At 39.2% G+C, this 13,450-nt stretch overlaps 1 protein-coding gene across 1 annotated transcript in view; it reads left to right on the top strand.

Annotated features, from left to right (window-relative positions):
• Positions 1-3,271, top strand: part of LOC109844495 (glutamine synthetase nodule isozyme-like) — a 5,118-nt gene extending 1,847 nt beyond the window's left edge. The window contains exons 5-13 of the mRNA XM_020413550.1: positions 1-98; positions 206-293; positions 1,249-1,377; positions 1,463-1,537; positions 1,651-1,704; positions 1,881-1,918; positions 2,051-2,210; positions 2,306-2,366; positions 2,873-3,271. The exon at positions 1-98 is cut by the window's left edge and continues 17 nt beyond it. Coding sequence (XP_020269139.1) covers positions 1-98; positions 206-293; positions 1,249-1,377; positions 1,463-1,537; positions 1,651-1,704; positions 1,881-1,918; positions 2,051-2,210; positions 2,306-2,366; positions 2,873-2,964 — 795 coding nt within the window. The 3' untranslated portion in view covers positions 2,965-3,271. The remainder of the gene's footprint in view (positions 99-205; positions 294-1,248; positions 1,378-1,462; positions 1,538-1,650; positions 1,705-1,880; positions 1,919-2,050; positions 2,211-2,305; positions 2,367-2,872) is intronic.

Consider the following 13,450-nt stretch of genomic DNA (forward strand, 5'->3'; position numbering starts at 1 on the left):
GATTGTTATACACCAGCTGGTGAGCCAATCCCCACGAACAAGAGAGCTAATGCGGCCAAGATATTTAGCCACCCTGATGTAGCTGCTGAAGTACCATGGTTGATTATTATATTCTACTTTATATGATTCAATTTCTTGCTATTTAACATATTGTAGAATTTAAGTTTTTATTCGATGTTACCTTTTTTTTCCATACTTAAAACAGGTACGGAATCGAGCAGGAGTACACCCTTCTCCAAAAGGATGTCAACTGGCCTCTTGGCTGGCCCGTTGGTGGCTATCCAGGTCCCCAGGTACTAATTCTGACTTATGATTATGCTGATATGATTGGTTTTAATTAATCTTGTTGACTTAAGTGTTTATTATTTTATTTTATTGTTTTTGCCGAATTATGGAACACATACTTCTTCCTTTCTGTTTCATTTTCTAACTTATAAGTTTGATCTCTTCATAACAAATAGTCCTATATAATTCATTTAAAATGCATGTTGATATTATTTCTCCTTTAATTAGTATCGCATGTCTTCCTTTCACCAAAATCTAATCTGAGCATAGGGTTGAAGTTTTCCTACAACTTATGACTGACTAGAGTGCTCTTATTACGACATCTGTTTTCCATTAGTATCATATTAATATCGTATTTCTGTTTTTTCTCTTTGTTTAACTTTGGAAACACCTAATTGTTGTTTCTTGATATTATTCTTGAAGAGAATTTGAGAAGGCAGTTATCCAACATAAGTAGCATAAGGGGTAAAAAAAATTATTGCATGGACTGTTACAGGGATTGCACCATTATGGCCAGTATAGGTTTTGATGCTTGTGGCTGTGAACTTTCATATTTAACTGATACCTGCCAGCAATGTCGACAATGATATTACATATGCATGCGTTTAGTATTTGATATGCTACATCTATGGTTTTCTTTACCACAACTTTGAAGAAGATTAAAATAATTAAGTTTCAACACATTGATAATTTTATTATGTGTATAGCTGGGGTCCAACTATTCACACTCCCAAACAGTAACTTTGGGGGTGTGTGAGGACTAAATTGCCCTTCTCCCAAACCAAACCAGGCCAAATCCATTCCAGAAACACCCTCAACATCAAAAGGGCATTTTCGGCAATCCAACTCCCAAAATTACTGTTTGAGAGTGGATATAGCAAACATGGTATAGCTGGTGCTGACAAGTATTTCGTTACATTCAATGTGGTATCAGGTCTAACAATATGTGATTTGTTTTTCCAGGGACCTTACTATTGTTCTGCTGGTGCTGACAAGTCTTTTGGGCGTGACGTTGTCGATGCCCATTACAAAGCCTGCCTTTATGCAGGAATCAACATCAGTGGTATTAATGGAGAAGTCATGCCAGGCCAGGTATAAAAGACATTGGTATCCTTTATTTGTTTTTCTCTAATACTGAAAATAATTCTGAAAATTTTGCACACTGTATCTTTGGTAGTGGGAATTCCAAGTTGGTCCAGCTGTTGGCATCTCGGCTGGTGATGAGTTGTGGGTTGCTCGCTACATTCTTGAGGTAAACACTAATGACTGTTGGATTTATAAGTTGTAATCCGGGGCCAAAATAACAACATCACAATCTTTTTGGGCTTTTTCTAAGTTTTTCTTGTTTTTCTCTGTATGAAACAGAGGATCACTGAAATTGCTGGTGTCGTCCTAAGCTTTGACCCAAAGCCTATCCAGGTTATCTTTTTGCCTTGGTTATTCTTTCCTCGGAAACTTTGATATTTTTCTAAGAATGAAATAAGCATAAAATTGTATTGCAAAATTTTTTCTTTATTTTCTCTTTTTACTTAAAAGTGAGGGAAAATTTAGAGGTACCTCTATTGAGCTACATCTTCATCTTTTGCTTATAATAGGGAGATTGGAATGGTGCTGGTGCCCACACAAACTACAGGTGAGATTGTGCAAAATCTTCCTTCTCTTTACCTCATTCTATTGAGGCGAAAATGAATGCTTGACTTTTATTACCCTTTTACAATTTTATCTGAAATATTAGTTTTGTTTCTTTTTAATCTGTGTTGCTCAGTACAAAATCCATGAGGGAAGATGGAGGATATGAAGTCATAAAGAAGGCAATCAAGAAGCTTGGATTGAGGCACAAGGAGCACATTGCAGCTTATGGAGAAGGGAACGAGCGCCGTCTCACTGGAAAGCACGAGACTGCTGATATCAACACCTTCAAATGGGTATATTATTTCTCTAATTGCCTCAAAAAGAGTACAGATACTCATGAAAACATTTGAAAATTTATCTGTTTTGTTTTTTTCTTTCTAACCTCCAGGGAGTCGCTAACCGTGGGGCTTCCATTCGAGTGGGTCGTGACACAGAGAAGGAGGGCAAAGGTTAATATCTCCTCATTTCTCTCGTTCTTGGTCTTGGTCTAAGTTAGAAAAGTTTACCCTGCTCCATGAGAATTTTTTTTACAAACGTTTTGTTTATAGATAGATAAAGAACTTTACAAGTCTCAATAATCGCTAATCAGCCGTAGATGTTCCAAAATTGAAGGATCAATGTTTCTTTAACTAATTAGTTAGAAACGTTCTTGCCTTTCTGGTCTATTTCTCAGCACAAAACCAGATATCAAGTTTTTCAGATATTGCTTTTTTAGTCAAAGATTTTATCTCCACCCAAGAGGATGAGCATGTATAAAGATATAAATTACAAATCAAGGATTTTTCATGTTGTTTAAGGATTCTTGACTGTACCAGATTCTGGATTTTATAGTTATTTGTGCTTCCCACTTGGTTGGAGATAAGATATTTCTTATAAGGTAATTCCAAACGAACTACCACCGATGTTTGTGTGTCAATTTCATCAACTGATTAAAAAAAAAATCCTATTTTGCCAGGTTATTTCGAAGATAGGAGGCCAGCGTCTAACATGGATCCTTACGTGGTCACCTCCATGATTGCTGAGACCACGATCCTCTGGAAGCCCTAAATCCTTTCAAATCTTTTCGGATTTTCTCACAATTTCATTCTTCAAGATGGGATTTCTACCTTATCGCCTCTCGTTGCACTTTGCAACTTTCATTTCTTATTTGGTGTGGATCATCAATTTAGTTTGGCTTTATCTGGTGGTTGTATTTTTAGATTTTGCCATTGGGATTTAGCAAGAGAGCATGTTACTGATTGTTCTCTCCCTCGTCCTGGGTTTTATTCTGTAATTTCTCATATTAAAACATTAATAAATGTCTCAAGGAGTGATAATAAATAATAATATAAATATCCCAATCTTTTCTTTTCAATTTGTCTGAGAACTGATTTGAGCATTCATAATTCCGGTTATATGAGAATTGCCAGATCACATAATGACTTTCTTTCTAATAAAGGAATTTGATGCTTTTCTATCAATTCTGTTCTTGTTAAGTTGTATACTAGGCATTATAATGCATCAAATTTGCTCAAATGTAGCTGTATTTATGAGAAGATTGTTTTTTGTCTTCTCAAATGATTATGTGGTGCAAACTACGTTACGTGAGTGTGTGAAGCGTGTCCATAAAACAAAAGAAAATGCTCTCAAACTTTGAAAATTTTAAGGGAAATGTTCAAACATTGAAATTTTTTTTAGAAAATTAAGGGAAATGTTCACATTTGGAACTTCAATGGAAATAATCTCACATTTGGGGGTAAAAAATAACAAAAGAAAATGCTCTCAAACTTTGAAAATTTTATAAGCGATCAAATAAACTGTGCTTCCTGACAATTCGGCTATAATGCTCTATTTGTGTGTTATTTCTGTAAGCCTATGTTTACATAATCATGCACTGAAATATTAGAATAAAATAAAATAAAGCCACCTACCAGTCTGCTTCTAATTGAAAAGCATCCTTTGGTCGTGCAGAATCTCACTTGGGAACTATGGTTGTTACTTTTTTTTTGGAGAAAAAAGGATGGAGTTTCAAAAAGGAACTCCAACCAACTAACTCTATTCTCAATTAAACATATGGTTGTATACAAAAGTCTGTTTACACGCCCAATGCCATAGTAAGTGTAAACATTAAAAAAAAAGACCTTAAAAAAACTACTACAAAATAAATCTGACATACCCCATGACTAACAACCAAAACAAAAACAGCCCATAACAAGAGTAGCAGACTTCATCCAAAACAAAAGATAACCAAAAGAAACAAAGTTCCATAAAAACTCATTTTCAGCATCACACGATTCACACTTATGCATCTCTTGAAGTCCTCTCTCTTGGATAGCAGTATTCCTAATCTATTTTGGTAACATGAGGTTATTAGGATTACGTAACATGATGTTATTAGGATTCCTAATTTGTTTTGTTTTTTGTTTTAGGATTCCTAGTCTGTTTTGGTTTTAGGATTCCTAGTCTGTTTTGGTTTTAGTTTTTCTATATATATGGAGATTAGAATCAATCATAATAAGAGAGGAGAGTTGTAATCAGAGATTAGAGAGACTTTTGAGCATTGTGAGAGGGAGATATTATGAGCAAGTTGAGAGCTTTGGTTGATGGTTAGTTTGTGAGTTTTGTGAGATTGTAACCCTTTGTACTCTCCTTGATTTAGTGGAATCTCTCCATCCTCTCCCCGTGGACGTAGGCAATTTGCCGAACCATGTAAACTTGGTTGTCTCGCTATTTGTGTGATTTGTAATAGTTTATTTAGGTTCTCTCGACAAGTTAGTCCTAGAACTGATGAGAGGAAGAGCTGATATCCCACTTTGTTGAGATATTTTGCTTAAGGTTCTTGTTTCCTTTGTGAAACGAGAATTCCTATTGCGACCTGACTCTCTTGTTGTGATGTCGAAGTGCTGCCAAAATTTTGGTATTAGGTGGAGGAAGATTCGTCGTAGAAGCTTGGTTCTTTGAGTTCTAGGCTTCGGTGGAGATAAGTTTTGAAGTTGCCGTTGGAGATCTCGCTTTCCTCGTGTGGTTAGGAGTTCTATTTGGAATCCAATCTAGGGTTCAGTTGGGTAATTTCTTATTCCTTTTAAAGTTTGAATCTTTCTTTGCAATTTAGAGTTAGTTTGCAATGGGAGAAGAAGGTGAAAGCAGCAAGTCGATGGCGAGTACAGTTCAAGTTGGTTTTCAGAACACCAAAATTAGTGTGGTGAAGTATGATGGTAAAATTAATTTTGGTTTGTGGATGAGCGACGCACATGATGCGCTCAATGCTCAGAACTTGGAGGAGACCATCATGGTCCATAAGAGACCACCAAAATATGAAGAGGCGATATGGAAAAATATGAATAGGAACGCTTGTTGGGTGATCAGGTCCTGTTTGGAACAGGAGCTGAAGTATGATGTGATTGGGGTGACTTCTGCGATGAAGATGTGGGAAATTCTCAACAATAAGTACCTTACGAAGAGTGTTGAGAACATGTTGCATTTGCTGCGTAGGTTATTCAGATTCCAGATGTCCAGAGGCACCTCGCTTGCGGCTCATGTGAACAACTATACGAAGTTATTGTCAGACTTGGCGAATGTTGATGAGAAGATATCGGATGAGTACAATGCGATTATCTTATTGGGCTCCTTGCCGGATGAGGAGTATGACACATTTGTGCTCACTTTGTTGAACGGAAGATCTTCTATCAGCTATAGTGAGTTACTACTGCATTGACGAATTATGATTTGAGAAGGAAGGACAAGCAGACTTCCAGCGCTAGTACTTCAGGAGAGGCCTTGTCGATGAGAGGAAGAAGCGCATATCTGAAAGGTGGTAATAGAGGAAGGTCAAAGTCAAGAGGTCGTCACTAGCTAGGAAAGAATCAATGTGCATTCTGCAATGAGCAGAGACATTAGAAAAGAGATTATCCAAAGATCAAAGAGAAGGAGAATAGCAAGAAAAAGGGCCCGAAGACCAATGAGGTGAACGTTACGAAAGACGATGATTCTGATGATTCGAGCTTTTCTCTATTGATTACTCCGGAGGTGAACCACTTGGATATATCAGATTGGATGTTTGATTTCGGCGCTACTTATTATGTGACCCCTAGGCGAGATTGGTTTTCATCGTTTGAGAGATTCAATGGGGGTGTTGTTGTCATGGGAAATGATCAATCCTGTGACATTTGTAGGATAGGTACCGTGTGGATTCAGATTAGAGTAGTCCGTGAATTGAAGGAGGTGAGATTCGTTCCTCAGCTGAAGAAGAATCTTATCTCAGTTGGAGCTTTGGAGGCAAAGGGATTCAAGGTGACCTTTAAAGATGCTGTAGCAAAGGTTACTAAGGGATATTTGGTGGTGATGAAGGGAGTCCGCAGTCGGAACTTATATTATCTAAAGGGGAGCACCGAGATTGGTCAGGTAGCTTTAGCTATTTTAAAGGCGGACATGAGTAGGCTTTGGTATTATAGGTTAGGACAAATAGGAGAGAAGTCACTGCAGGTTTTGTACAAGCAAGGGCTATTGAAGGGAGCCAAGAGTGGTAAAGTAGAATTCTGTGAGCACAGTATTCTTGGCAAGAAGACAAAGGTAAAGTTTGGGATGATCATTCATAGGACAAGAGGCATCCTGGACTACGTGCACACATACGTTTGGGGTCCCACCAAGACTGCATCACTTGGTGGTCGACATTGGTTCGTCACGTTCGTTGATGACTATTCTAGGCGATGTTGGGTGTACACCATGACGAAGAAGAGTGAAGTCCTATATTTCTTTATGGAGTGGAAGAAGAGATTGGAGCTACAGACTGTGAGAAAGATCAAGACGTTGCGATCCGACAACGGTGGTGAATATAATTCAGACCTCTTTCTGCAGCTATCTTGAGACGAGGGCATAGAGAGGCACTTCACGGTTAGTCATACACCGTAACAGAATGAGGTGGCAGAGAGGCTAAATCGGTCTTTGCTAGAGAAGGTCCGATGTTTATTGTCGCAGAGTGGTTTGGAGAAGATCTTTTGGGCTGAGGCACTTACATATGCGAGCCACCTTATTAATAGGCTGCATTCATCTGCGATTTAGGGGAAAACCCCTATGGAGATGTGGTCGGGAGAGACAGCACATGACTATGACCAGCTCAAGGTATTTGGTTGCCCTGCATATTATCATTTTAGAACTGATAAGTTGGAACATCGAGCTAGGAATGCCATATTTGTAGGATTCAAGCATGGTATCAAGGGATACAAGCTTTGGGATACAGTTGATAGGAAGATTGTGCTGAGTAGAGACATCACGTTTGATAAGGTTTCTGTCTTAAAGCTTTCCAGCTCTTACCATCTGGAGAGCGATCCGACGAAGAAGATATCGCAGGTGGTGGAGATCGATGCAGCTCCATAGTATCCAGATGGTGCAATATCCATTAGAGTGCCGACTGAGGTGACGCCAGGCAAGCACGACGGTGACACAGAGGATACAGTTACTGATGTGTAGGATCAGGGACCGACGGCTTATGTTCAGGATTCTATTATGGTTCGGAGACAGAGGAGAGACATACGGGTGCCAGCATGACATGTCGATACAGTTGCGTATGCACTTCCAGTGGATAGTATCAATGAGTTTGTACCTACTACTTTCAGAGAGGCCGAACAAAGTTCGGAGGCTAATTCGTGGCAGGTAGCTATGCAGGAGGAGATGAAGTCTCTTCATAAGAATGATACGTTGGAGCTTGTTGAGCTTCCAAAGGGGCGGAAGGCAATTGGTTGCAAGTTGGTATACACGAAGAAGGAGGGCATTGAGGGCACTCCATTGAGGTTCAAAGCTAGGTTAGTTGCGAAGGGCTATGCACAGGAGGAAGGTATTGACTATAATGAGGTTTTCTCTCTGGTGGTGAAGCACTCTTCGATTCGGATTTTGCTAGCTTTGGTGGCATAGTATGGTTTGGAGCTAGATCAGTTGAATGTGAAGATGACATTTCTTCATGGTGATATTGATGAAGAAATATATATGACTCAGCCATTGGGATTCCGAGCTGTAGGAAAGGAAAAATTGGTTTGCAGGTTGAATAAATTGCTATACGGTTTGAAGCAGTCTCCTCGACAGTGGTATAAGCGATTTGATAGTTTTATGCTTAGACATTCGTACACTCGGAGCCAGTTTGATCCTTACGTGTATTTTCACAAGTTGAGAGGAGGTGCGTATATTTATTTGCTGCTTTATGTCGATGACATATTGGTTGCCTTTACTTCCAGGTCGGTTATAGATGAGTTGAAAGTTCATCTTTCAAATGAGTTTGAGATGAAGGACTTGGGTAAGGCGAAACACATTTTAGGGATGGAGATCGGCAGAGACAAGAAGAATGGCAGAATTTGTTTGACACAGGTGGCTTATTTGAAGAAGGTTCTACAGTGATTTCATGTTACCATGTATACGAAGCCAGTTAGTGTACCATTGGGAGCCCATTTGAAGCTTTCAGCTGGTCTTTCACCGAAGTCAGTTGAAGATTGAGAGTTAATGTCGAAGACTCCATATGCGAGTACAGTTGGGAGCTTGATGTACGCGATGGTTTGTACGAGGCCGGATTTGTCACAGGCAGTGAACATGGTTTTGATATACATGCATAATCCAAGAGTGGGTCATTGGGACGCCGTGAGATGGATTTTAAGGTACATTCGAGGTACTCTCAATGTTGGTTTAGTTTATGAGCGAGACACTACAGGTGGGCAGTTATGCATTGGTTATGTTGATTCGGATTATGCCGGGGATTTGAATAAGCGTCGGTCTATGACGGGGTATGTGTTTACTTTGACCCGTGCGCCGGTGTGTTGGAGATGCACCTTACAGTCGACGGTGGCTTTGTCTATGACGGAGGCAGAGTATATGGAGATTACGGAGGCTGTGAAGGAGGCTATTTAGCTTCAAGGACTTTTGGAGGAACTTGGTATATCGCAGCGGTCCGTCACTATTCATTATGATAGCATGAGTGCTATCTATTTGGCGAAGAATCAGGTTTTTCATGCGAGGATGAAGCATATTGACGTTCGTTATCATTTCGTTCGAGGTGTTCTTGAAGATGGCGATGTGGAGATTGTGAAAGTCCACACGAAGGATAATCCGGCGAATATGCTCACTAAGGTGGTTCCGAGCAACAAGTTTGATCATTGTCGAAACTTGTTGCACATTTGTGATTGTTGAGGCCGTTGACGGTCATTTGGATGAACTACGGACGGCTTGATCCCTTGGGAGAGGGGGTACGTAGGTAACCACATTGGTGCAGCCGATTTTGAAGAGACGACGTATTGGTGCTCATGTTGGTGTCGGCTCAGTTTTGAGAATACTTCACCGAGGTGGAGACTCTCTTTGTCCACTGTATCTTCAACACCCTTCAGTTCCTTCATCAGTTCTTATAGATCTCTCTCGACCCGTAGCATCTTCAGCTCCTTCAGTAGCTATACGTTACATTTCTCTTTTTCTTATGAGCGTAAGTCTAAAACCCAAAACTCAACAAAATGATAAATCCGTTGCAAATTTTCCAAAGAACGTTTCTTTTTTTTTCTAAACGAAAAATACAAAAATTTCTTTCATTCCAAGCACACCAAGAAGTACAACACATAGTGATATCCCACTTCAGTTTATTGTTTTCTAGTATATCATCATTTTTTCATTACCGTAAATCAAAGATATCCAAATTTCTCAAGGACGGGAATTGAAACTTGAAAGAATAGAATGGTACACAGACTTGACAAAACTACAAGACAAAAACAAGTGATCGTGATCTTCCTCTACTATACAACACAGCACACATGGAGGATCAACCTGAATTCGTCTTTTCACCAACCTATCTTTACTGTTCAAACGATGCTGAATGACTAACCAAATGAAAACTTTAGCTTTCAAAGGGATTGGAATCATAGGAATTGGAAGCATGCATCCAAAGCCTATTATGTGCACTCCTAATTCTTCTATCTATCAGGAAACTATATAATAAGGATCTCACTGAGAATTCATCTTTCTCTTCCCAAATCCAAGATCTTATAGCTTCTCTTCCATAATAAGAAATATTATTTATGATATCCAACATGTTAGATATTGAAAAGGATAAATTTTTAAAATAGACCCTCTTAGAAATTTAATTTTAAAAAAGGACCCTGTTAATGGTAGGATCAAACAGTCAATCGTATCTAGAAGAGGATATGTGCGGATCCAGGGCGGGATCGGTTCGTCCTGAGTCATCGCCGGGACGAGGTAGAGGAGATTGATGAAGGGGTCGCCTCCTTCTCTGACATTATACCTGGTTCTTGAATGGGGGGCTGAAGTCCATGCTGCACAGACAAGAAGAACCCGTGAGAGGGCGGAGACCAGTTCCCCCGTGGTTCCTCCGACGGTCAAGTTAGTAAAACTTGAGTGGGGAAGGGGAAGATCAGGAACCGAGGTGGTTCTTGAGGTGGCAAAGTGCCGCTGCAGAGGGTCTGTATGAGCTCCTCTGTGTATATGAAGAATCTGTGTGTGTTCTTTTTCTCTTTTTGAGAGAGAGAGAGAGAGAGAGAGAGAGAGAGAGAGAGAGAGAGAGAGAGAGAGAGAGAGAGAGCGTTCTCAGAGAGAGAGAGAGAGAGAGAGAGAGAGAGAGAGAGAGAGCCAACAATAGATCGAGAGAGGTCCCTCTTTGAGGTTAGGAGTCTCCCTGTATATATCGCCATGATGGGGATAAATAGGTCACTTCCAGCCAAGCATACGGAGGCGGTGGTGAAGTGCAGGTTAAGAGCCGAGTCATCCCTCTCTTTATAGGTGTCGGCTGGCGACTGGAGGGGAAGTCACTTCGGTATGGGAGAGGTGTCTCTGTATTTTTCGGGAAGTGATTGAGGGCGTGATAGTAAGCACGGTGGTAGGTCGAGTCATCCCTCGCTTTACAGGTGTCGGCCGGCGACTTGAGGAGAAGTCATTTCGGTAGGGGAGATGGTATCTATGTATTTTCCGGGAAGTGATTGAGGACGTGGCAGAAGGCACGTTGGCAGCTGACAAGTCATGAAGACCTTCAGGTTGCTATCAAGATAAGGCTTGTCCGAGGTGGACTGGGATGTTGACATGTGCTCAGGGGAAGAGACTTGAGGCGGAGGTTATTTCTTAATCTAGTCGACAGAGAATGTTCACCTAAGTTATCTCTGTGAGTCGCCAAGTAAATGGTCGAGTGCTCTTGGTGAGTCGTCTTCGACTATAGGGTCGGCTGATCCCGCCTTTCATGTCGGCATGAAAGAATGTCGACTTTGAGTCGGCGAGGTTGAGGCATCTGTTAGGCTTGGGCCACTAAGTTGATTGGGGTCTTGATTGCTGAAATGCACTCATCAGTGTTTTATTTATACATTATATTTTTAGCGAATGAAAACACCATAACAGGCCCCTTTGAGATTTAATTACTATTTTCGATCCAATTTCTACCATCTGTCTGAAACTAGGTCAAAAATGGTAAAAAAAATTTAAAAACTTCACGAGATTCTATCTCCCGTGAAGTTTAGTTTGGTGGTTACTAGGCTTAGACTGGTTGTTTTTTGATTAGGATAAGTAATTAAGCACTAAACTTCACGGGAGCACTAAACTTCACGAGATTTAGAATCCCATGAAGTTTTATTTACCATTTTTAACCCAGTTTTAGCTAGTTGGCTGAAACCAGTTCGAAAATGGTGAATAAATTGAAAATGTGTTAATTTTATAAATAAATTACAAATACAGTCTATTTTAAAAACTTGTCCTATTGAAAGACCAACTCTCGTCATAACTGTCTTATAAAATTGATGTCCCAATATTAACATTATCAATTTTTCTTCTGATCATATCAAAGGCACTGGCTTTTGGTCTAATTGCCAAAGAAAAAAGATCTGGGAATCTAGAAGCTAAGTCCAATCACCACCCCATTTATCAATCTTAAAAAAGGTTTTTTTTTCCCATACCCAACATGTACTTTTGTGCTGTTAAGGAAACAATCCATATTATGCAGAACACTTGTCCAGAAAGAGGAAACTTTTCTGCTCTTGACTTCCAACAAAATATTATCATTATCATAATAATTGCGTTTGATCATTCGTCTCCATAAAATATCTTTGTCATTAAACCAATTCCACAGCCACATTCCAAAAGAATGATCTTGATATCTTAAACTCCTAAATCTTGACATTTTAAACTCCTAGCCCACCATGACTTTTAGGTCTAGAAACATAATCCCAAGCTACAAAAATTGAAGCTCCAGAATTCGCACTGTCACCAGACTTGAAGAAATTTTCTAAACAAAAGCATTCGTATTTTTTTTTTAAAAAATCGGCCCCCTTAATTTTTTTTATAAAAATCGATCTAATTTTTTAATCCGATTTCTAAATAGTCGGGATTGCCAACTCTGACTATTTAGTGCATAGAATGTTAGGATTTAGGGTTGTAATTGGGGTTTAGCAACCTCCTAAATAGTCGGGATGACAACCCCGACTATTTAGGAATCAGATTAAAAAAAATCAACCCACTTTTTCATCACGATACTGACGTGACGACAAAATGGGTCGATTTTTGTAAAAAAAAAAAACTCAAGAGGATCGATTTAAAAAAAATAAATTTATTTAGAAAATTTCTTCGACCAGAATTATCTCTTTCTAGGCCTGTCTATCTTATCACGTAGTCATTTAGGAAACTGAAAACTTGTCGTCCAGAAATAGAGCTGAATTTACCGAAACAAGTCTCCCTCCACCCACCCAGCTAATCTTCCATCCAGTTAATCTTCTTTCCAGCTTGTCACACAGAGGCAACCTATTAATTTTCTTCAACTTATGTGGTCTCAAATGCACACCAAGATGTATGATAGGAAAATTTCTAGCTTGACAATTAAACATCAAAGAAATATCTTCATGTAAATCAAAATTATCCTCCATAAGGATAACATAGCTTTTATTGAAATAAAATGTTAGTCCTCATAGCATTTCCAACCCATACATAATTAATTTCATAGCTGTGATATGATCCTTATTATTCTTACAGAAAATAAGAGTATTGTCTGTATGTTGCAGACAAAGAACTTTACTCTCACAAGATTCTGGACCCAAAGCTTGAATAAGACCATTATTTTTGCGAAAACATCCACAACCAAAACAAACAAAAGAGGGAAAAGAGGGTCTCCTTGTCTTACACCCTTCCTAGAAAGAATCCACCTTTCATCCATTCAATAAAACTGCAGATTTCCCTTCAATTAAACACAATTGGATCCACTGAAGCCATTACTCCCCAAAAACCTTTAGCTGTCGGGAACTTAAAAATAAAATCCCAATCAAGCATATCATGTGCCTTTGCATAATCAAGCTTCAGTAAAATTCCCCAATTTTCTTGTTCTCAAAATTGTCATTGATAATTACTTGTGCTGCCACCACTCCGTCCATCAACATCCTATTTTTAATAAATCCTGATTGAACATGGTCTATTACGCATTCCAATTTCTTTTTTAACCTATTTGTAAGAACTTTTATAATAATTTTTGTTGATGTTTTATTGATCACACAATCAGGAGTATCCGTGGTTGAATGAGGTTGTTTAGTATTGATGATGGGCCGCTTTC

Source organism: Asparagus officinalis, chromosome 6 (genome assembly GCF_001876935.1).
Source record: "Asparagus officinalis chromosome 6, Aspof.V1, whole genome shotgun sequence".
Taxonomy (NCBI): Eukaryota; Viridiplantae; Streptophyta; class Magnoliopsida; order Asparagales; family Asparagaceae; genus Asparagus; species Asparagus officinalis.